This window comes from Alligator sinensis, unplaced genomic scaffold (assembly GCF_000455745.1).
Source record: "Alligator sinensis unplaced genomic scaffold, ASM45574v1 scaffold527_1, whole genome shotgun sequence".
Taxonomy (NCBI): domain Eukaryota; kingdom Metazoa; phylum Chordata; order Crocodylia; family Alligatoridae; genus Alligator; species Alligator sinensis.
In genome coordinates, this window is record NW_005841958.1 from 1023605 (window position 1) to 1049279 (window position 25675).

General features: G+C 43.6%; 1 protein-coding gene across 5 annotated transcripts in view; it reads right to left on the bottom strand.

The window, feature by feature from the left end:
* Positions 1 to 25675, bottom strand: part of GRK5 (G protein-coupled receptor kinase 5) — a 193131-nt gene that overhangs the window by 22277 nt on the left and 145179 nt on the right. For 4 of the 5 annotated variants that reach the window (XM_025200172.1, XM_025200171.1, XM_025200169.1 and 1 more), the window contains exons 5-12: positions 25362 to 25462; positions 21131 to 21223; positions 14829 to 14892; positions 14098 to 14238; positions 13215 to 13405; positions 3914 to 3951; positions 2846 to 2935; positions 1627 to 1835 (exon numbers count right to left, since the gene is read on the bottom strand). In XM_025200172.1, coding sequence (XP_025055957.1) covers positions 1627 to 1835; positions 2846 to 2935; positions 3914 to 3951; positions 13215 to 13405; positions 14098 to 14238; positions 14829 to 14892; positions 21131 to 21223; positions 25362 to 25462 — 927 coding nt within the window. Of the gene's footprint in view, positions 1 to 1626; positions 1836 to 2845; positions 2936 to 3913; positions 3952 to 13214; positions 13406 to 14097; positions 14239 to 14828; positions 14893 to 21130; positions 21228 to 25361; positions 25463 to 25675 lie in introns of all 5 variants that reach the window. The other variant, XM_025200173.1, reaches the window with a different exon arrangement.

Here is a 25675-nt window from a genome sequence, read left to right on the forward strand (position 1 = left end):
TGGGAAAAGGAATCAGTAACATGCAACTTTCAGATGTACGTGTTTTTTTATTGTTGCATTTTATAATTTAGAAAGTATCAGTTTCCTCCAGTTTCTCAGAAAAAACAGCTATCTTTACATCCATTGACAGTCTGCAAAAGGCACAGGGCCCAAGCAAGCCACCTGATAAGACAGTAAGACATCTGAATGACATCTATCTTAGAGCCTACATAAAGTGACTGGTTTCTGACAGGTATGACATCAGAGCTAGGGCAGCTGCATCACTACTCCAACAATCCAAACTCAGTCCTACTCAAATTTAACTTTTCCTGAACAGCAGCTACAATATTATTCTATTTTACTCCACCATACTTCCAAACCTCAGCTACAGTGGTTCTCAAACTTTTTAGCTTTGAGGCACCCCTTGGAAAATGCCAGCTCTCAGTTTTCACTTTTTTTTTGCCTACAGAAAAATAGCAAGGCAGTTTTTCTGTTGCAAAGAACTCAGGAAGAACACAACTATTGATTTCTATTTGAAATCTCTGGGTTTATCTTGTGAATCATATCTGTAAAAGTCTAACACTGCTAATATTGTGTGGCACCTTATGGCACCCTTGAAAGGACCTCAAGGCACCCTAGGGTCCTGTGGCATCCTAGTTGAGAATCACTGCTCGACTAGTTGCAGAAACAGCAGGAAGAATATTTTTTGTCTTCTGTCCATTTCTTTATGACAAGCTTGAGGGTTCTGTTTGGTACGGAAATGTAATGTTGCATGGCACATGAGTGACACCAGCAGGGTTTCTTTGCTACCTGTCATTAGCCAAAATATGGTTTGTGAGAAGCAAGCAGGCTGCTTGCATACATGAAATAATCATTAGGGGCCCACATACTGTCCTTGATCCCTGCCCACAACTCCCACTGACATCTGTAGGAGTTATGCAAGCAGATCAAGAAGAGTATATGGCCTGGAGTATCTATCAGGAGTGATGTCAGCTAATTACCATCCTTGGAATTTGAGACTGGATTTGTGTGGTGTGAATTACCATAATGACTTCCAGACATGATACTTGACAGTGCTACCAGCAGTATTTTGCAAGGAGACCTCAGTGCCTCTTAGCCAAGGCCACAATCAGAATGTAGCTAATATGCTGCTGGCCTGTCTCTTGTGCAAGGTATTGGTGAAACTCCCCAAATTAACTTTTCCTTTTCCTTCTCTGTCTCCACTGAGTGGAATCATCTCGTCATTCCCTCCAGAGAACAACACACTGGAGAAATCAAAGATAGGACAGCCCTTTTGTCTAAGCTGAAGTTCAGTCTGCCTTCCAAAGATGCACGTTGGAATGGCATGGATTAACTCTCTCATGGCTTGGAGATCTCCTATGGGGTTGGGTATTTCCATTGCCAGTAATGCCCATTGTGTTTGAAAGAATGACTCCTGGGGGCCTGCAGGATAAATGCTAGATGACTAGATATCATTAGAATAACAAGTCCAAGTAAAAACAAGCTAGATGAACAGTGAACGCAGCCATCCTGGAAACAAGCTATTGGGTAACTCCAATGCTGGGTTTTGCTCCCCATTAGATGTAGTTATATACCTGTGGGGCCTTGCTGGATAATGTTGGATATAGTCTACTAATGAACCCTTACCATTTTACAGATAGACTTGGCTTCCTCAGAAAACTTATGGGAGTAAACCTCTTCCGTCTCCAGGACTCTCCTGTCCACCTCTTCTCTCTTCACCTTCTCTTTCCTTCCACGAAACGGTGATTGTCCAGCAATCATTTCATAAATGAGACACCCGAGTCCCCAGTAGTCAGGGCTGAGAGTGTATCTCTGATTGTTCAAGACTTCTGGGGCTGTGAAGGAGGAAGATGCACTTTGTGTAAACATTTGACATTTACATTGACAAATAACTAAAAGCCCTAACACTCATTTCTATCAGTGACTACACAACTGCAAAGAACTGTGGGTACAATATAAGAGTCCCTCCTGGCTTCTGCTAGCTGAGTTACTATAATTAAAGAATGAGGCTATTCATGTTGCTGCATATATAAAAAGTCAGATGGGAATAAAAAAAAAAAAATTAGTGAAAGCTAAATATTTTTGCCTGATCCAATCTAAGAGTTCTTCAAGACCTTAATTTTTAAAAAAGAAATTACAAACAAACCTATTATGTGGAGAAAGATGAAATTACATAACATAAAAATCGGTCCTTTTAGTCGATTTATTTTTTTTAGTTTAAAAACAAAAACACATTTGCTGTGTGTTGGAGGTATACTCAACTCTACACACATACACTCACACCCATAGCCATGCACACGGACTCTCTGAACACGAACACGCACAACTTCTGTATAATGCTATAAGAATACCAATATACATTGGTATAACACTGTGTATATTGGTATAAGATAGTGTTAATTATCATGGATTTGGTTTAGTAACAAGTCAGCTACTTAACTTTAGATAAATCAGTTAAGCCACTTTAATATTCTAAGTACCTATTCACAGACTGTTATGACTAAACTGGTTTTAGGAACTTAATTTTGTTAGATGAGTGCATATTTGCTTCTAGATTAACATAGAGGTACAAATGGGCTTATTCACTCTGCCTCACACACTTTTTCTTTAACTGATGTAGAGTCTCTCAGTCTCTAATAGAAAGACACCTTTCCCTTTTACAGGTACAGCACTCCTCTCTCTATAGGAAGGTCAACCACTGGAAAAAAGTCACAGTCATCCTTCGTTGGTTCCACTCCTGTGGCACAGTTTCCTGAAAGTTCATTTATTCTGCACAAGTTAGAAGAATCTCCAAGATACAACAGTCAGAGTAAAGAGCCAATAAAACGAGCAAATAAAAACTTACCCATATACCCTACCGTCCCTACTCTTCCACGGATTGATTCGCCCTCAGGAATTTTAACCGCTAGACCCAAATCAGATATTCTAATATGGCCTGGAGAAAGAAAAGCAAACATAATAACCTTAAAATGGCTAAACACACAAATGCTGTCCTTATTGGAACATGCTTTTCATTCATCTACTACGTGGGCGACTGGTGCCCTCCCGAGTCTGGGAGGGCACCAGATCGCGGACGGGAGAGGGGGTCCCCCAGCCACTGATCACAGACTCGGGGGGGAGATCCCCCAGTGGCTGATCGCTGACCCAGGGTGAGGGGGTCCCCCAGCGGCTGATCGCTGACCTGGTGGTGTGGGGAGTCCCCCAGCGGCCGATCGCCGAGCCAGCAGCAAAACCAGAAGTACACTTCCGGCAGCATGGCCAATCTCAGGGCATGCACATGCACCCGCTAAGCATCGCCAATAACCTACTATTATGAGGAAATAATGCTAGAAACATGGAATTTGAATATTTTAATTGCTAAGGAAGAAAGGAATCATGTATTCTAAGGGGAATAATATAACTAAGAAAAGAACAGATTGAGTTAAACAGGAGTGAAAAAAAATCAAGTTTACGAGATTGCAAACTAGTCTTCTGTGCTTGAGATAGGTCAGCAATAAATCAAGGAGGACATGGAAATATCTTGTATTGACTTCAAAGTTTTGGATAAAAAGAAAACTGAGCTAAAGAGAGGGCAAAGTATTTCAGAAAAAGAAGTGCAGAGATGTAGGTATCACAACTTCTTTTGTATTGTGGGAGCCTCTTACCAATCATGTAGGGGAGAAAATGGAAAAGGTGGCTCCACTACTGAACAGGCCACCAGACCAAGAATACTGTAGAACTTGAGCGTGGCTTCCTCTGTACTGTAGTAAATATTATGCAAATTCTTGTGTTACACATCCCAAGGCACACACATTAGTATGTGCCAAGGCTCTTACTCACTTCAGAGCTTTATTTGCCTTTGTACAATATGTAACCTAAAACTAACTAAAGCTACTTTGCTGTGAAAAAATCTTTTTAAACTGTTCAGACTTACCATAATCATCTAATAGGATATTTTCTGGCTTCAAATCTCTGAAAATGAAAGATAGCTGTTTATTTATATGAAAGCAGGTTTGATCACATAAGCACAGTACAGTGTGTGAACGTATCTCGGGCTAGCAATAAAGAAACCGGAAGTCCAGTCAAACAGCAAAGAACCTGTAAAACCAAAAAAGACTCTGCAACTTATTTCACAGGCTGAATTTGTGGAACTTAATTTCCTGAAGTTAAAATTGTTTCACTAAGCAAAGGTTTTACTTCCTAATCTGGCAGTGAGAATCATAGAGTGATAGAGAAATAGAGCTGGAAGGGACCTCCATAGGTCTAGTCCAACCCCCTGCCTGAGGCAGGATTATTCCTAGCCAAGCCATCCTATACAAATCCATTGTCTAACCCAGGGGTAGGCAATGTTTTTAGGCCAAAGTGCCGAAAAAACACACAATGTCTACCTTGTAAGGTGCCGCAGTGCCAACATGCCGGAGCCCGGAGCAGCTGTTTGCAGCCTCCCAGCTGCAGCCGGCCCACGGAGCCCAGTCTGCTTGCAGCTGGGCTTGCAGCCTCCTCGCTGCCTGCTGGGGCCAGCCTGGGCTCCGTGGCTGGCAGCAGCTGCTTAGAGCCTGGGCTGGCAGTGGTGTGCCGAGCAAAATGGCCTTGCGTGCCATGCTCTGCATGTGTGCCGGGGGTTGCTGACCCCGGTCTAACATATTAGCTAAGCGATCGAGTCACCCTGGACAAAACAAGACATACCACCCTAACCTGTTACAGGTAAAGCATGGGGGCCACAACGACCAGTGAGATTACATTATATAGACAGCATAGGGATCTCTCCCTGCTGTAAGGTTCTCATTATAAAACCACTTTCAGGTTTCTCATAACTTGAGGGCTGCTGTCATGCCACATACCAGAATTGACATCAGGGACATTATGTCTCCCTTTGCCAACACTCAGGCATAATGGAGGAGGAAAAGTCTTACAAAGTTAGGGAGGAGAAGACACCAAACCAGGATGGGGAATACTGGATCAGGGAGATAAGGGTTGAGCTTGGTTAGACAAGGAAACAAGGAGAGCGAGCCTCACACTGCGACCAGTCCTGGGGAAGAAGAATGAGATGATGAGTCTGAAGGTGACCGAACTGGCACCAAGTGAGACAATACGCGGGCAGAGGAGACACTATCCCACTCATAAAAGACCAAGTTCTACAGCAAATTTCATCCCACGCAACCTAAGTAAAGTAATAGGGTGAAAAATGTGGCCCGTTACCTATTAAAAGCTGCCTGGATTTGTGATTGGGCTTGATTCTGAGTCTGAACATACACAAACCATTTACTGCAGGATAAAACAGGGTGGGACGTCACTGCACGTCAGCTGCTCAGCAGGAACTGCACACAAGTGTGCTCTTATCTTGTGGTTAGTAGTTATCATAACTTAGTTTTGTTACCCCGTGTGCCAGGTGTCTGACATAAAGTAGCCAAATTATGGTAACTTAGAGCTCAATGAAAATAAGGAGAGTTACCGTGGGTAGGAGATCCATACCCATCTACCGTGGAATAAGCATCTGCTTGCAAGCAGTCATTGCCAAACAGTTGATGTGTGGTGACATCTCATCTCTTCAGCCCTGTGGTAACTTGTCTGTATATTTAAATTCTCTGTTAGCTTCTCAACACGAGACATTTCTTTTCGAACAGAGAGAGGAACAGAAGTGTAACTAGGGACAGGTGAGCAGGACACCAGGCCAAGGCACCAACTTAAAGGGGACACAAGAATGGCAGCCCTTGGCCATGGTAGCAAGAGAGGAAGAGGTGTTGGAGATTGAGTCTTATTGCAGGGGGCTCATCAGAAAGAATGCAGGCAAGAAGCCCCCCCTGGCATTTCAACCTCTTCTGCTTCAGTGTCCTGAGTTTTTCTCTCCGTGGATGGGAGTATTTTGTATTTTTGACAATGCTGAGGGCCAATTTACCAAAACTATGTTAGCTCTTATTGCTGATTTCCAGCAAAACCTGCAGGGTGCCATGAACATTCTCCTCCTCCATCTCCTCCTCTTGCTTGTTTAAAATCCTCTTGACCTCACAAGATAAACTCTGCTGAGTGCTCAGTGGTACCCAGCCTACTTTTCAAACAAACAATACAGAAAAATGCAAAGGGCAGTTGAATGCTGAGGAAAATGCATGACTTTATTTAACATACTACTGCACACTTATCTCTCAGTGTTAACAAAAGGCTCCTGGTGTTGCAGAAATGTGATAAAGGTCATTTCCCACATACTTTTACATCTAATTTCAAACTCCTAAAGCTGTTTCCTTAGAGATCTTTAGATTTCATCATTTACTTTCACCTTTACTTGTGGCAGTTATTAGTCATGTTTAATCCTGGAGCTACAGGTAAGTGAAAAGATGGCTGCATGGCTACGTGAATGGTTTTGCTGCGGACAGGAGGAAAGATGGTTAGGATGGTACGCTGGGACTTGGGAGATAACGGTTCATGTCCCAGCTCTGCTGCAGACTCCCCGCATGCATTTAGGCAATTGACTTTATTTTTTTGTATCCCGAGTTTCCTTCTATAAAATGGAGGTCATAATAATAGTATTTCTTTTCCCCCAGTCTTTACCTTTCCTACTTAGATTGTCAAATCCTCTGGAGCAAAGACTCTTATGTCTGGTTTATACTTGCAAGTTTGACTAGTGCCTTTACAAGTTAGGGATGCATATATATATTTTTAACTGAAATAGTTCTACAGGTAAAAAAATCTGTGTGGACACAGTGATACCTATTTCTCTTCCAACATGGGAACAAGTGACACTGGTATATCCTGGTATCACCATGTTCACACTAGGAAGATGTACTATATTCCCATAAGTTTGTATAGTGTCTACAGCAATGTGGCCCTGATCTGGATTGAAGCCTCCAAGCTCTACCGCAATATAAATAATAAATAGTGATAACTGGACGAAGTCCACACTTTTTCATGTTTGCTTTCCCTGAAGAATGACAGTTGAGCTCTATTAGTGAGCAGGCTGAAAAGTGAAATGTTAGTTGAAAACTTTGGGTAGCACCAGCAACTGAACTCTGACTGCAGTTTCAGACTAGATACTGTTTCCTCTATTGGTTTGTTATGTCAGACACCCCACACCGGGTAACAAAACTAATACCACATCAAACTCAAAAGAGTTACTGGTTTGTGAGCTATTGACTAATGAGCATATGTGGAAAGTCTCTGATATACTCACAAATAGCCTGCAAACAGAAAAAGAAATGAAGTTTGTGGCATGAGTGTTTTGTTACAGTCACTCAACTTAAACTGCAGCATGTTAGGTATTATATTGTATTACATAGATCTATATAAGACCTCCCAGCAGCCCCGGTGCTCTTCACAGAATTACAGACCACACAACTTCATTGATCCTCCCATAGTATTACTAGAAAAGGGCACATACAAGGATGTAATATCACTCACCACCGAAATACAGGTACCTTTTGGGGTACAAAGCAGCAGCTATTACACTGGTGACACAAAGCAGCTCTTTAGAAAGCCAAACTACATTTCCATTCAAAGCAACAGGCCAATTTCAAAGCCCAGAATACAGGAGAATTTGGTTGGGGCACTTATAAAAGTGACACTAGATCTTCATGAGCAAAGTGGATTTTACATGGACATTTCAATCAAAAAATAGCATGACACTGCCTAAGGCCATGCTGGACACTGGAAGGAAGATTTTTCAGACACAAAGAGAAGTTACGCACAAAACTCCTACTGATTTTCAATACGAAATAGGTAACTAGTTCCTCTATGTGCTTTAGAAAAATCTCTTGGATCACTGATGACTAAAATGGCATTATCCATGATGCACCCTGCAGTACCTATGTTCTTCCTAATGATCTCCTTTTCTAAATATTCTCAGATCTCACTCCTCGCGAGAGTAAGCAAGATCACAGCTATACATGATATAACATTTCAACAAATACTGCATTCATTATAGCTTTCTCCTGGCAACAAAGATTAAACTAGGAATTGCATAATGTACATGGCCACATGAATGGTGTAAATTGTGGCTTCATTTAAAAACTTTTTTTTTTCTTGTACATCATCTCCCCCCAGATGGAGTTGTATCAATACCAGTTCCTCTTCAATACCAGATGCCAATAATAATAAATTCACAAGCTAGGTTTACAAAGAAAAGCATTTAATATAATTGTAAGTTACCAGTATATTAGGGATCCATTAAAAATTATTTCTTGGTATCCATGGGATAGAAGCCATGAAAACTAGACCCAGCCTGATAACCTTTAATTGGCCCTGCAAAGGCCCACTGCCTATGCACTTGCACATGCTGTCCTGGCATAAAGAAGTGCTAAGCTAATGTGGAGGCAGAGGCTTCAGAAAAATTCCCTGCCCTGCTCCTCTTCTCCATATGCTCTTCAATGGGGGTGTCAAACGCATCTGAGTCTATCATGATCCCCACATGATAGCTCCAGCGCCTGCTCTGGCTGGTCCAGGCACCCACTGCATGTGGTGCCCACCCCAGACTGGATGGAGCAGGCTCCACAGGCACTGGATTTGGCATACAAGTGAGTTTCCAGTCTGGCCCTGCAAGGATGCCATGTGCTATGCAGGTCCTGGAGCTGGTGCCATGTGCAGCGCATGTGATGCATGGGTCCACTCAAGACCCAAGGCCAGCTGGAGGCTAGATGATGTGGCTGTGGGCTGGATGTAGCCCACAGGCCATAGGTCTGACACCTGTGCTGTACAAAATAGGATTCCAATGAGTATGGATCCTTGTGGAGACACATGGGAGGTCCCTACCAGGGTCTTCATGCCAGATTTTACAGACTTGGGGTCATATTATGCTTGCTGGCTGCAGTCATTGCTCCCATTCATCTGGAAACCGCTCACACAGGTCAAGGATGTGTCATAGTCTATACAGCACCACACTTGCATGACAGTGCTGAAGAACAGAATAGTGCCCTTTCTTTCAAATATCCTATATTTCTCAAAGTTTTTTATCTTCGAGCTGCCCTTGCTGGACTCAGGGTACCCGTCAGAAATACCCGTCTTAATTTTCACTAATTTTTTCAATCCAGAAAAATAACAGAATATTTTTTTCTGTTCCAAAGAACTCAGAAAGACCACAACAAATCAGAATATTTTTTAACATTGTGGTTTCCCATTTGAAATCACTGAGTGTATCTTGTGAATCATGCACAGGTTTTTGCATGCCTAACTACTAATATTATGTAGCACCCCACAACAGGTTGGCTGATCTCGTACGGCGAGCTTTAAACTAGACTCGCCGGGGGAGGCGGCTGCAGGAAGACGAGGAGACGCCATCAGGGCAAGGGGTGCAAAGGTAAGTAATGGGGGTCCTGATGGTCTGCCTAATCGGGGGGGGGCACACAGTCTTGCAAGGCCTTAAATGCCTGTACACCAATGCTCGTAGCATGGGGAACAAACAGGAGGAACTCGCCCTCAGAATAGCTAGTTCAAATCCAGATGTCGTAGGGTTAACAGAGACGTGGTGGGACTCGTCCCATGACTGGGCAGTTAACATTAGGGGCTATAGGCTGTACAGGCGGGATAGAGAAGGCAGAAAAGGCGGGGGGGTGGCACTCTATGTCAAGGAGCACTACACATCCTCTGCCAGCAGAATGGGGTCAGGGGAAGGGCAAGCTGAAGTGCTCTGGGTCAAGATCCAGGGGGGGCAAGGCGAGAGGAATTTGACGGTGGGGGTCTATTACAGACCCCCCAATCAAGAGGAGGAGCTGGACAGGGAATTTTCAGGCCAGCTTGCGGAGACACTAAAAGCAAGGGATGTAGTTGTCATGGGCGATTTTAATTACCCGGACATATGCTGGGAGGAGCAGTCAGCCGGGACGGACCGCTCCAGGAGGTTCTTGGCCGAGTTGCAGGACCTCCACTTGATTCAGGAGGTGCACAGTCCCACCAGAGGAGATGCCCTGCTGGACCTGGTCCTGGCCGCAGGCGACGACCTGGTAAGAGGCCTCCAGGTTCTTGACCACCTGGGCAATAGTGATCATCGCATGCTGGAATTCACCATCCAGCGTAGAGTGTCAAGGGCCCGCAGCAAGGTGGTGGCCCTAGACTTCAGGAGGGCCAACTTCAGTGAGATGAGGAGATTAGTGGGAGAGGAACTGGGGTCCTTGAGGGCAGAGGAACTCAGCGTCCAAGAGGAGTGGTCGTTCCTTAAGGAAACGATACTCGGGGCCCAAGGGGTGTCCATCCCGACAAGAAGCAAGGCGGGCAGGAGTGTCCAAAAGCCCCCCTGGCTCACCAAGGGTGTCCGGGAATGCCTGCTTGCCAAAAGGGTGGCGTACGCCCGGTGGAAGGGGGGTGTAATCTCCAAAGAGGAGTATACCTCCTCTGCTCGGGCCTGCAGGCGGGCTGTTAGGAAGGCCAAGGCGGAGATAGAGCTCGGATTAGCGTCCAGGATTAAGGATAACAAAAAGTCCTTTTTCAAATATATTGGGAGGATGAAGAAGGCGCCGGGTAATGTGGGGCCCCTGCAGGATATGCGGGGCAATCTGGTGGTTGCGTCAGAGGATAAAGCGGACCTCTTTAACCAATTCTTCACCTCCGTTTTCTTGTGCAGGGACCGGGACTTCCCTGCTGTGATAGAAGCCGGACGCGAGGGGATCGCCTTCAGACCTCAGGTTGGGGAGGACCGGGTTAGAGAGCTTCTGGAGGGGCTGGACGCGTTCAAGTCAGCGGGTCCGGATGCTCTCCACCCCAGGGTGCTGAGGGAGCTGGCTGGGGTTATTGCAGGGCCCCTGGCACGGCTCTACGAGCGATCGTGGTGCTTGGGCCAGGTGCCAGACGATTGGAAGGTAGCTAATGTGGTCCCCATCTTCAAAAAAGGGAAAAGGGAGGACCCGGGCAATTATAGGCCCGTCAGTCTTACCTCAATCCTGGGGAAGCTCTTTGAGAAGATCATCAAGGAGCACATTTGTGATGGGCCGGCATCCGAGATGATGCTCAGGGGCAATCAGCATGGATTTATTAGGGGGAGATCATGTCAGACCAACCTGATTGCCTTTTATGATCAGGTCACAAAGGCCATGGATGCAGGTGTCGCGGTGGATGTAGTCTTTCTGGACTTCAGCAAGGCCTTTGACACCGTCTCTCACCCCATCCTAATTAGTAAACTAGGCGACTGTGGCATAGATGCCTACACGGTCAGATGGATTGCAGATTGGCTGAAGGGTCGCACTCAGAGGGTGGTGGTGGATGGATCATATTCGACTTGGGGGGAGGTGGGTAGTGGAGTCCCTCAGGGCTCGGTCCTGGGCCCTGCGCTGTTCAATGTCTTCATCAGCGATCTTGATGTTGGGGTGGAGAGCAACCTGTTTAAATTCGCTGATGACACCAAAATTTGGGGGGAGGTGAGCACGCTAGCAGGGAGAGAGAGATTGCAGAAGGATCTGGATAGGTTACAGGGGTGGGCAGACAGGAACAGGATGCGTTTCAATACGGACAAGTGCAGGGTGCTGCACTTGGGTAGTAGGAACCAGCAGCACACTTATACGATGGGGAACTCCCTACTTGAGAGCACGGAGGCGGAAAGGGATCTTGGTGTCATTATTGACTCCAAGATGAACATGGGCCGACAATGCGAGGTCATGGTTGGCAGGGCTAACCGGACCTTGTCGTGCATCCACAGGTGCATCTCGAGTAGAGCCAGGGAGGTGATCCTCCCCCTCTATGCGACGCTGGTCAGGCCGCAGCTGGAGTATTGTGTCCAGTTCTGTGCGCCCCATTTCAGGAGGGATGTGGACAACATGGAGAGGGTCCAGAGGAGGGCCACCCGCATGATCCGGGGACAACAGGGCAGACCCTACAGTGAGAGACTGCGGGACTTGAACCTATTCAGCCTCCACAAGAGAAGGCTGAGGGGGGACCTGGTGACCGTCTATAAACTCACTAGGGGGAACCAGAAGGGTTTGGGGGAGACGCTGTTTCCCCTAGCCCCTGCTGGCATAACAAGGAATAATGGGCACAAGTTGATGGAGAGGAGGTACAGATTGGACATCCGAAAAAACTACTTCACAGTCAGGGCGGCCCCATTTTTGTTTTTAGGGTGGTTTTTTTTTGGGTTGTTCTCCCGCCCTGGCGGGGGGTCGGGCTAGAAGATCTATTAGGTCCCTTCCGACCCTGAAACTATGAAACTATGAAACAACACCTTTAAAAAGGTCTTATGGTATGCCATGGCAGCACCCTAGTTGAGAATCATTCTGCTGGGAGAGGCAGGGATAGATCCCTTACTGACTGGAAGAGCCTATGCCATGTAGTGTGTTGTTTTCTTAGACCTGATTAGCCCCAACCGATCATTTTCTGATGACAGCATTGTTGCTTGAGCAGCAGCAAGGCATGGGTGGGGGGAATAGGAGAAAGTACGTGAATAAGAAACAAACCAGCTTTCCCAATGCATCATTTTTAGCGGCAGAAGAGGGAAGTACTGGCTGGGGGAGGGAATTTGCTGCTGGGCTGAAAACATTTCCTGTTGCAGCCAATTGTGCAGATTCCCTGTTCTGCTTTAAACAAAGTGTGAAGAAAAGGTAATTTACACCCTGATTCTGCTCTCCTGCCCATTTTACACCTGTCTCTGCTTGAAGGAAAAAGCGTATTTGGTTTCCTTGCTGGAAGGAAGAGGGGTAGTTCCATAATACCTTCAACTTTACTACAGCTACTATCGATTTACGCCCTAGCATATAAGAGAATTAGGCCCTGTATATTTAACTTCAAATGCAACATCAACAACCAGCAACCATGTAATTAAGAACCCGCAGGCCTATAATCACCCTGATCACTTTGCTTGTATGTTGTATCCTGTTCCCCCATCCCTTGTCTTTGTCCTCTAATTTGTTCCCTCCTTGGGATAGGGACTTTGTCTTCCTGTTATCTGTGAACTGTCTAGCATGTTATGGCCACAATCTAATCTAGCTAATTAAAATAAATGTATAATACTTTAGAAAGATCTCTGCATATTACTAACCAGGAAATAGCTCCTAAAGAAATATCTCATAAAGACTCTGTCTAGATTTTATACATGGCTCTGGAAGCTGAGACAGGACTTAGGGAGCTTCTGTTAGTTCTATATGGTTCAGACAGGATGCAGTCACTAATGCTGTTACTTCCTTCTATTATTATTGAGTCTTATTGTATTAATTCAAGGCTCTGAGCAATATGAAACACAGACTGCGCTGCACTAAAATGAGCCGTTGGGAAGGATGCCCGCAATTTTGTTTTCCACTTGGAAAAAATACTCTAAGACCCTGGGGGACCCTTACCTGTATACAGTATTTTCTCGGTGTAGATCTTCCAAGCCACAGAGAATCTCCGCAGCATAAAACAGAGCTCTTTCCTCTTCAAAGCCTGGGTTTCCCATGTTGTAGATGTGGAACTTCAAGTCACCCCCATTCATTATGGTCAGAACTAAACACAGTGCATCTTTTGTTTCATAGGCATAGGCTAAATTGACCTAAAAGAAAATTTGTAATAAAGTTACAGTAGTTTGGTCATAAGATGCAATGAATCCATCACTAACTCTGATATTAAAATGAAAATAATTTGATGGATCAGTGTGCAGCAGCAAAAGCAAAGGGAACAGACAATAAAAGCGTTATTACACCATGATGTTTATTTTTAGAGAATCAATTAAACATTGGAAATTAGAATATTATGGAGTAATTTTTTGACTCCAGCTATGCTTATGAGAAGACTACAAATTTAGTGCTCAACTGCCTAGCACTTTTATATGTCAGATAAATCACATCTATTCTAAGCATACCTTTCCAGATTAAGAGTCATTTTAAATCAATGGATTCACTTCTCCAACTGCACTTACTATCCCACTGGTCAGCCAAGTTTTGCTTCCTTCTTGACAGCTGAACATAATATCCAAATGTCACATCAGCTGCAGTAAATCATACTAAAAGGCCGACTGAATTTTTTAATGATTATTATTTTTATTATTACTACTATCGAAGAACAGGCACAGCACAGTCACATGAGCACAGAGGGGAACTCAGGCAAGCTGAGTGCTGAGGGACTGAACAGTGACCTAGTTTCTTCTACTACTTTATGTACTATGAAGTAGAGGCAAAAATGTCAATAAAATCTGTGCTCGGAGAGTTCCCTCTGAGCAGGGACCAGGACAAGTGTAATACTTACTACAAACTGACTATTGACTTTTTCTAAAATCTGCTTTTCATTTAGTGCCATGGATTCGCCTTTCCTCTTCTTTATTCTCTTCTTCTCTAATCTCTTGCAGGCATACATTTTCCCTGTTGCCCGGACTTGGCAAGCACACACCTAAACAGGAAGGAAAGGGGAAAACAATTACTCGGGTAACTTAAAGGAAAGACTTTGTGTCCACAAAACTTAACACCTCATGGTCCTGCTTGTTTTTGGGATGTCTTTTTGGCTTTTTAAAGTTCTTTTTAATGCCATGAGAAGCAGTGTATGTGGGAGACAGGGCTAGAAAGCTGAAATGTGGGGCTCCATCTCCAGAACGGTTGCATAATTTTGGTATGAGGACTTCAATTTTCTGTGCCTGTTTCCTACATTGCCTTCGGTTCAGCTTACAAACGCTGCAGGGCAGACATGTTATTGCACCCCAGCCTAAATGGAGGCCTCTGCTGTTATTGAAATGCAGATAATAAAGGAAGCTTAATTCAGACACAAATGTAACTGCCAACACAAAAGTATTTCCTGGAAGTGACCATTAAGGGTAATAATTCTCATGAAATGTGAACAGAAGCTCTTAGCAATTAAGTGGTTAAAACTGCTTCTCATCAAGAAAAGAAAGAAACCACTAGAAAAACAACTCCCCACCCTTTCTTTTAACCTGAAGTCTTACCAGGTGAAAAACATTTGTAACAGAAGCTTTCAGAATTACTCACCTCCCCAAAACCACCTTTTCCTAGTACTCTGTACTGTCTAAATGTGTTTTTCGTTACTGGCTGCCTGAAAGAAAGAAATAAGAAAGAAATAAAAGAAGATACTCTACTTTTAATACACTTTCTAAGATGTATTTGTCTCAGCTCAAACTTCTGAAAGAACAAAATAGATAAATATCACATAATTACATTATTTGGGGATAATCATATTATATAATATATAATTAGGTAATCACATTATTTCAATACTATATATGGCTTGAACTTTTCAATCTCAGCATATTAAGCTGTAATAAAATACAACACATTAGTGAGTCATCACTGTGCAGTATAATTTTGGATACAGTCTTAAGGCTAAAGGGGTTCCCGAGTCTCCATGATACCCTCTGTGGGTTTGTTTGTTTTTTTTTAAAGATAAGAGGAGTTAAAGGAGTTTGAAAAGATACATTCATGTACTGAATCATCTGATGATGAGACATGCATCTATTAAGGGTAGTGCTGCGTGAATATATGGATATTTTTAGTTTGGCCTCTGAAACAAGATTTTTTAAAAAATCAGTTAGATCCCAACATTTTTTTTTTCATTTTTTCTTGACCCTAAACAAAATGTTTTGGTCTGAATCCAAGAAAAAGTTGGAAAAGGCTAAGCAAGGGAAACAAAGGGCTAGAAGTTTGGCACCTTTCATGGAACTGGCCAGGTGCAAGAGGGGATGATCTCTTTACCTAGCATGCCTGCGATCAGGGCACACTTGCAGCAAATGGGAGACTCAGCATCAAATCTGGGCACTTGAACTTGCATTTCCCAGCTCATTGGGCTTTAGGTTATCTCACAGTAAGTAACTTGTAACTTCAGCTGCTGAAGATGTTTCATTTTGCATGGAATACTTTAATATTCATTAAGCCATAGCCAGTCTGAAAATGACTGCAAAGCCTGTTGGTTAGGGCTCTCACCTGGGATGTGGGATCCCTAGGCTCTATCCTGATGAGACTGAATATTTAGGTTATTTAGCTGATCCACTTACTGGAACAGCTCCAACAGAAGATATTTTGGGAAGCAGGCCCCAGAATACTCTAGAGTCTGGTGGTTAAGGGCGCTGGGATAGGTGGGTTCAAAACCGTCTAGGAGAGGAGGAAATTGAACTTAGGTCATATGCACCCTGGGCAAGTGCCCCAGTTACTGGGATATTGGTTGAAATGGGGAAGTGGGGCAGAAATTCTTAAATAAATTTCTGAATCTAACTATACAATCTTCAGCCAAAGCTATTCAGTCATTACTGGAAGTGGGCTTAACTAGAATGGATTGTTTTGCTGAATAAACTAACCACTAAAAAAAAAATGCTACAATTTTTGCTAAAATTACTAGAGCATTAATCACTAAAAAACTTGCTACAAAGGACAATTACCCCCATCCCTCTGCTGTGCTTCCAAATGCCCTGCCTCTTCGGGCATGTGTTTTCACCGTACTGGCAGGACATCTGGGGAGGGAGTGCCTCCTTTGTGCCAAACTTTGTGCCAAACTTTCTGATCGGGTCCAGGCGATCCCCCAGCGGGAGGGTCTGGTGATCAAAAGAAGGAAGGGATAGGGAAGGAAGAATGAGCCAAGCAGCCATTTTCCTTTTTCCTTGACACAACCAAGCCTCATATAATTGTCAAGAAGGCCTCTAGATAGGTTCAGGCTAGCTGTCAACGCTATTTTAGAATAATTTCTACTGGGCCCATTACCACTATTTGATGTTACAGATCTTGCATAGAAGAGTCAAGGTGTAGCACCAGGACTCCAACCCTAAATTGAACATGTACAATATTTACTATCCATACATTTGTATAATCCAATGGAGAATGTTCTCCTCATTGTAAAACTATCTTTTTTTTTTAATTACTACTGTTATACTAAATGCAGTTACATTAGGAGCTTCTAGAGACCGATATTCAGGATGAAGTTATTGCAGGGAAGCCAGCGTGCCAGAAGAGGGAGTGCAGTAACATAGCTATGTGAACAACATGGATGAGGAGGTTGATGACAATAAAAGAACTATTTATTAAAGGGAACCATGTTCATTTGTGCTCCATTAAAGCAGTGTGGGAAAAGAAACCAGATCAATCAAATGTAAAAGGATGAAGCTGGAGGAGCTTCTAGCTTCTAAGAAGACCTTATGAACAGTGGTAGGATTAAAAGCAACAATTAACAGTGATAGATATAGACTTGAGTGTCCCTGGAATAATCTGACTGTTTGACTGTTCTGCTGAAGCCAACTACCTGTCAGAAAGAGCTGTTAATCATTTCATGATAGTAAAGTTATTTTTTTGCTAATCCTGGAAACAGCCTTTTAGTTTTCTAAATTGAGTAGGCTCATCTGATGGCTTGCCAAGTTTATTTTTAGGGTTAATAAAAAAAATCTCCATTGCACTGGAAAAAATTCTCAAGTTTCGATGCGCCAACAAATGGGAAATGAGCAAAAACGCTAGGAAACACCTGATTCTTTTCAATGCAAGTAGGCTACAGCAAACAGAGCTAAACAAAACAGGACATGGTGGATGGACCTTGTATAGATTTCATGTGGGATATGGGCTGCACTGACACAAAATGGCTGATGATCAGGCACCTGGAGTTGTTTGTTTTCAGTTTGAAGAGCTAGCTTTTCAGCTGGATAAAAGTGGCAAACTCTATGGACTTTAATGAGGTTATGCTGGTTCACAATAGTTGGGAATCTGGCCCTTAAACTTCTTTTGTAATTCAGTTGTGAAGTGTGGAAACAGCTCCAAACTAGCAGTGGTGGCACACACCAACAAGGAGAGTGCCAGTGAAAGCCATTAAAGGATTCCTGAAAATGAAGTATGCCCAGAAGTGCATATGCAATAAACCTGGTGCTAGGACACATGCTACATCTCCCCACGTTTTCACAGTTAATAAAGGATCCTTCAAAAAGAAGGCCCCTTAGACTTGACTTGATTATCAGCATTTAAGAGTGACCCAAGCAGAAAGAAAGTTCAAATGCAGAGCATTTCTAATGGTACCCAGTATACTAGTAATGAACTGCTACGGCATGCTAGCCTCCAGCGTCTTGGGGTAAGTAATAAAATGGGAATCTACTTTCCTAGTAAGTAGCATCTAGCCCATGCTGGTTCAGTCTCACTTAAGCACACTGCTTGCAAATGTTAAAATAGGAGACTTGAAGCATGCCTTAAATTTAGCATTGCAAATACATTTAGTTAAGCCTTTTGTTCATACAATAAAGAAAGTTGTTCTGTGTCTGATCTCACTGGGACAGGGAAGCCCTGGAATAAGTGAAATCTGGCAATGAGGATGGGATCCCACTGAACAGGAAAGTTGCTACAGGTTCATCCTAAACTGCAAGTGCCACCTGCTACAAGACAGAAGGGGCCTCACACATCCCCAAGAGCCCAGACCAGGGGTTCCTTCCCATGGGGTGTTTCATAGTTTCATAGCTGTTTGGGGCTAGAAGGGACCTTACAGATCATCGGGTCCAGGCCTCCTCCAGTTGGGCAGGAAAGACCGCTGGGGTCAGATGGTACCAGCAAGATGGGCATTGAGACACTTTTTGAAGATTGCTAGGTGGGTGACTGTACCACCTCTTTTGCCTTCTGGGCAGATCTTCTCCAATACGACAGCCTTAAGCCACAACGAAGAATTTGATGTGGCCAGACCATTAAGGTGGGACTCCTGTGCCAACTGGCTCATCTTCTTATTCAATATGGAAGCCAATCAGATGACTGAGGCTAACCAGAAATGTGCAGTGCTACTGACCGTTTTTGGCTCACAGGCTTTTGATATCATTTGCTCGTTTGTGTCCCTAGCCAAAATCCCCACTACTAAAAAAACACTTTGCCTCAACCCCACTGAATGAATTCCACTTCAACCGGCGCAATCAGCTGCTGGGTGAAGGGACTGCAGCACACATAGCTGACCTGTGTTGTCTGTCCAAAAACTGTAATTTTGGTACAAGCCCTGAGTCCCTACAGAGGGATGAACTTATGTTTGGGGTTTCAGATGAAACACTAGAACACAGATTCCTTGCAAAGCAAAACTCAACATTTGCCAGTTCTCAAGAGGAAGCACTTGCTCACAAGCCTGGATCTCTCCACTTAAAGGGGATCCAAGCACCATCCATGATCATGTGACTGAGACTCATCATATGCAACCCAAAGGGAATTCTCCAAAGAAACCTCACCATCACTGATCAAACAAATTTATCATTCCTAGGAGGCTGTTAAAGCTGTGGCGGGAGCCACATGTGATGCCTATGTTTCCATGAGTCCAAATGCCATCACTGCAAGAGCAAGGGTCACACAGAACGTGTTGGTCATTGGAAGTTCAAGCCACCTGAAAAGAGGTCAAAGAAGGGTACACCTTCAGCTGCCACAAATACTGTTGCTGATCTGAAGGGAGTTTCAGCCGGTGGAATACTCACTGATGTCTATGCTATTGGGTTTGTCAAGAACGTGGAAACACTGTCCCTACAAAAGATGATCTACACAACAATGATGGTCCGAGGTTTTCCATGTCATGGAGGTAGATGCAGGATCTGAATTTGCTTCACTTTCAGAAGAGACATATGAATTGTTATGGCCTTAAAATCGTCTGCTGTTATTCTGTGCAAAGCGAGACTTGTCAACTACAATAAACAGTTGACTGAGAAGGAGAACGCTGTATCATTGTCTGCTATAGGAAGGGCCAAGGGGTGCTCCACCTTGTAAGTGCCAAAAGACAATGAGCAAACTTGCTAAGTGAAGAATGGTTTCAGTCACTGGGCATTAAGTTAACAAGAGTACACAACAATGTGACAGACACCATTCAAGATGTTTTAAAGGAATTCAGCAAAGTTTTTGAAGCAGGGCTAGGTGTGTACAAAGGCCTTTGTACACACCTAGCCCTGCTTCAAAAACTTTTGAATGAAGCCTTACTGTGTTGCATTCACTCTCCATCCAGACTGATGCAAAGATAAATCGTCTTGTACAACAAGGTGTCCGTGAAACTACAGGACCAATGTCATGCAAAGCCAAGACTCCAGATAACAAGACACTTTGCAGACATGCTGACTAGATGTGAAGCCGCATTTCAGATGATATACCACCTGCAGATCCAAAGGCCTCATAGTGCCAGCAGGACCAGTTCTTTCGAGTCCATCAACTGCTGTTGTAGACCCATTAAATCCTCCAGCTTCGGAAGCAACTTAAGAAGAGCTGAAACAGCCTGCTTGCATTTCCAGTGACTCCAACCCCCGAATTGGGTCATCTAAGACCAGACTTAAGTGACTACATTATCTAAAAGGAAGAGGTGGTATGTACTGAGTGGTGTATATGTGTATGTGCAGCTGTGCGTGCACATCTTTGCCAGTAGGTCAGGCTATTCTATGCTAGGTTTGTCTCCAGTCACTGCCAGCTGCTATGCTGGAAGAGTATTCAGTTTTAGTTTGTATTAAAAAGATGGCTGTCCTTTTGCTCCCTGTCTGATTTCACTGGGACAGAGCAGTCTCTGCAACACAGAAAAAATGTTGCGACAGGGAATACAACAAAAATATGCACAAGGATTTTCCAACCCTCTTTGGAGATCTGGATTTCTAGTTCCCATTAATTTAAATTCCATTTCATTCCATGGGTCTATGGTGCATAAGCCATGGTCTATAAAGCACTTGAACAAGGTGTTCTCTGGGGCCTGTGGCTGAGGAGAGTGGAAGGAAGGGAGGAGATTATTTCTGAGCACGTGCACAGATTGCTTTGAGGCTGGGGACTCAGCTATTTGCCTGCTGGAATCTAGTGTGAAGGCAAGTATGATTTTTTTTTTCCAGGTTCATTCTGCAGGACAAAGTCTCAATCTGCTTCTTGGCCCTCCAAACAATGGGCACCGATGATCAAACACTAAGACTGAGGAAAGTCTTTATGACTGGAGTGGGGATCTTGAAGTCCTGCTTATGGGAGCAGGAAGTAGGATGCTACAGATCTTTGTAAAAGGGAACAGAGGGAATGGAGGACCCCATAAAGGCAAGAGCTGTTGCTTGGAGAGAAAGAGGGAAGTGGGGAAAAACTTGTGTGATTGGAATGAGAGATCCAGACAGTGTTGGCATGATTCAGCAAATTCTACCATGATTCATGAAACCCACTCCTCACCTTTTTAACTTTACACTGTAAGACTGTGAACCTTAAAAAAGTCCCCTGTTCTGTTTTTGATTAAAACCACGGGAACAACATGTTATGCACGTGAGGGCTCATTGGGACCTAGTATCTGCATGTTTTGCAAGGAAAATGAAAATAGTGGGAAAAACAAAAAACAAACCAGCAATTCTTACCTTTCCAACCACTTCCACTGGAGAAACCTATCAAAGTACATGCTGTCTAGATATTCTTGAAATGGCTCCCCACTTAGGTAGTCAAGGACAGATCTATCTCAGATGAAAAAGATATATAAGCATTTTATAATCCTGAACTTGAAGCAAAAGAAAAAGCAAACAAACAATAACAAAAAGAATTACAACCCTGTTCTGAAGTGAGGTTGCTCCATTTATGTCTACCTTACTTTGTACATAGCTTGAACTACTATGCACCAAATTGGAACAAAGTGCTAGGTATTGTGCATCTCACCGCAGGGTGGCATTGTACAAGTTTAGTTTTACAATGCTGCTGGTTTTGAAGTTTTTCCACCAACAGCCACCAATATAATAAACAAAGTAATAAGTAAAGTCGTGTGTCCTGGACATGTAAGTCCTGATTCAAAGCCTACTGAAGTCACTAAAAAGTCTTCCACTGACATCAGCCGACTTTGGATAAGGTCCCGAGTCTCAGGAACTGTTAGTCAGTTGAGATCAGCCCAAACTGACTCCCTCTGAGGCTGAACTTTCTGAACTCTTGGGAATCTTTAGATCTAGATCCAAACTTTCTGGCTTGAGCACATTTCAGTGAGTAAGTGACCATCACAGTTGCTGTTATTTAAAGCAAAAACATCAGCTACAATGCATGCTTTTGGGGAAAAGTAATTACTGTGATTAAGTCCAATGACCCTGCCCTAGTGGCATGAACAAAGGAAGAAAGTAATAGGGCAGGCTGTGGATTTGGGCCTGTACCAGAAGAAAACTTGGGTGGTCAACTAGTTGATGCAAAGATTTGGTAGAAAGCCCATGTGAAAATGACATGACAGGCAGAACGGACAGCCAGAGGCAGAGATAAATCTTATGAACCAGGCCCATAGGCCATGGCTTAGAGAAATAAGATGATACTGATGGTGTTGCACTGTTGTGAAGGGTCTGTGCTATAGAACTGGCTGCTAACCTACTATCCCAGGTCCCTGCATGACTGACTAGTGCCAATGACTCACCTGGCAGTGGCATCAAGGGGCAGAGCTCAGTTTATACTGGGAGAGACCCAATGTGGGACATGAGAGTCTCCTACTACCCTCTCTCCAGCTTCATGGTCACAGAGAGTTCATGAAAAAGGAAGGTATCCAATCATGAACTGACTTAAAAGTAGTCAATCAGGACCCTGTGATAGCACAGGCTCTGGATTGGCAAGTTCACTGAACCTAATTTTTCCTAAGGACCAACCAGTGACACAGTTTTCATTTAAAGGGGAACCTACTGCATTTTTCTATCCATGTGGAATTTCGAAGGGCACTTCAGGGACAGAAAACAACATCCGGAAAAGGGCCATGTAAGCAATGAGAATCTTGCACAAATCTTGTACAAGCCCCTTTCTAGCCAGGACGTTGGTCTTATATGGAACTTACAGGTAGGGACCTACTTAAATTGCATTTTCCCGATTTTTACGGAACCTGCAAAAAATGGTCATTTTTGCAATCACTGCTAAAATGGTGCTTGCTGTGATTGCCTGAAAAAAAATTAAAATTGACTAAAAATAAAATGCTGGCTCCCAAGTGGGAGCCAATGGTCCTCACAGCAGCTGCTGCCTGGCCTCACAGCCCACTGCAGGAGGGAGGTGGGGAACGGGAAGGCACTGGCTAGTGGAGTGGCCGGAAGGGGAGCAGCCAAGATGGCAGCTGCCCCCTGTTGTTCCTCCTCTCCTGCCAGGGTCTCTCCACCAATCAGTGGTGAGGGGTGGGGCTGCAGAAAGCACAGATTTCTGCCAGTCAGTGAAAAGAGACAGGGCCTCTCAGCCAATCAGCAGTGAGGTACGTGGGCTCCGCTAAATGCCTGCATAAGTGGCTCTGCGCGCCATGAAAAACCCTTTGCTTCATCCTGATTTAGGCAGATTCCTACTTATAAAGACCCTTTCTTTAAAAAAAAAAACCCTCTATCCATAATTTTTTTCTAAGAAGAACTATTCTTCCTTGCAAATGAATAGGCGATGTGTCCATATAAGATCTAGAATCGTATCAGCATGCTCATTTTATAGATATATTTATTTGCTGATATGATTCTAGAACTCAAAGGAATTAACCTCTCTTGAATTTTGCTTTTCTTCATTTATACCTGGGCTCTTAATTATTTTCTTGAATTTGTTGGTGGTTTAAAATATTTTGCTAATTGCTTTTGACCTGGCAATCATGAATGAACAGTTTATTTCACAGATTTTTATTCACAATTCAAGCTCCTATTTGTTGGGCATGCGGGTTATGAGAAATCTCTCTGAATGACGGGGTGTATTTTATCTAAACAGATTTAAGTATTCTAATATAATAAAAGCCTTAGTCTGTCTGTCTGTCTGTCCATCCATAATGCTCTGGGCCAGCTGTGGATGTGCCACCGAGTGGGAGTGTATTGATTGGCTGCGGGGGCCTGGAGCATTATGGGTGGGGGGAGGTGAGGGAGCCGCTGAACTGCGCCGCCCCCCCCAAAACAGCTGGCAGGGAGGGGGAAATGGCAGGGAAGAGGCAGGGAGGGAGGGGAGTGGGAAGGGGAAGGTGGGGTTTCTGGTGGCAGCGCCCCTGTGGGATGCTGGGTAGTGGTACTCCATCCCAGGCCCCCCCTCCCCGTGATTCATGATGGGCAATTTGCTAGTCATGTATTAATTGTCTCATTACTAGTAGGTTACTAGAAAAAGCAAGCCCAAAAAATCCCTAACCATTTCCAGACCCTCAAATATACAACAAAATAAAACAATTGCAAGGAAACAGTAAAACACAAAACAAAGGAAACCCATGCAGACATATGCATTTCTCCTGCTGATGGATCTTATCTGTGACGATGCGCCTGAAATAAACCTTTGCTTCAGCTCATAAAGAGAGGCAAGATTGTGTTGGCATGAGTATGCATACTTCCAACATTAACATAGTTCAGCACATTTACCAAATACCAACAGCAAGTTTTTTAAAACTTTCTTTTGACCCCATGTCAGTTCATGTAAAATGATCAGCATTTATATTAATGATTCATAATTCACTAACATCTGTTTCAGTTCATAGAAAGGAATGGCTGTTTTCAAGCTCTTCTAAATAGCACCTCAACCAAGGAGTGTCCAAAGGTGGCTTATTTCATGTACTTCATTAAGAGCTTCACGTATTTTAAAGAACAATGGCTGCCTTTCACCATTTTTTTGCATTTTACCTTTCCTCTCTGGCAGCGACAAAGCACATTTTACAGTAAACTGTCAGCTGAGAAACTGATTTAAGAAATAGAGAGAGACATCGCTTGCCTACATCGAGCACAGCTTCACCTTTGCATTGCAACTGGTGGACTTGACTGATACAATATACCAGGTAACCCATGTGATACAAGGCTAACACAAGTAAACTGGTTTTTGTTATAAGGGAGGACCAGAAATATTCTGCATCTTCTCCCTATGCAAAGAATAACTGAAAGCCGAAAAGGTCAAAGAACTAAGCCAAAACAATGAATGACAGCAGAGCACATTTTACAAATCCCCATTACATCATCAGAGAAAACAAAACATGCTCAGCCAAAAACCACAAGGGCCCATTCTAGATGATCCCTCCTTTTCATATTTTTGTTGGTTTATGATCTACTGGCATGAAGCATACTAGGGTCAGTGTATAAAAATGCAAATTGCATACCTGGAGCTTCAGGGCACAAAAGCACAATTGCCTCGCCTCTGCAAAACTGATAAGCCTTTTCACAGACAAAAGGATAAAATAATGCACATACATTTTAACTCAATAGACAGACTGATTTTTTTTTTTTTAAGCTCCATCCTCCTGTTGAAGATTTCTGGAAAAGCCATGCGGAGCAAAGCTTGCACATTCCTCTGTCTAAATGGAAGGCATAGCCACTTGATTTTTATTCCCTTTGAAACAGAGATGTTTTCTTTGGATACATTATCATTGTAGCTCTCTTCACATGGCATGAAGTCCATAGCTGATTTACTTGGCTGGAACACTCTGTCAAATACCTGAAACACTAAGTGCCTGTGTGTAGTGTGTATAATGGAATGGAAATATTTATTATATATTATACAGCTGAATGATCTCACTGCTTGTCTCAGATTATGACTATAACTTGAAGAAGATGCAAGCTGCGGTTCCAAATTAAAATTCCTCTCCTTATCTGACACGTTCTTTTACAAGCTGGCTGCATGTAGCCATGTGATCTTTGGATGTCAAGTTATACTTACTTTGTACAGTGAGAAAAAAGCTCTTTGCAGGGGCTGATTTCGAGTTTTTCCTCCGTCTGCTGGACAAGATCTCGGCTGACTTCTGTGACATAAACTGGGGACTACGGAGAGAACAAAGGGGGCACGTTATCTTTGTGATAAGAAGCAGATGCTCCCCTGCTAGCACATGTTATGCTCTTGATCGTTCCAAATCTGCTCCAGTAATTTTGTCAGAGGAAAGGAGAACCGAGTCATGCTGCAAGTAAAATAGGATACCATAGTGAATTCCCCCACACACCACTAGATCCTTGTACTAATGCAATAACCTTTCATGC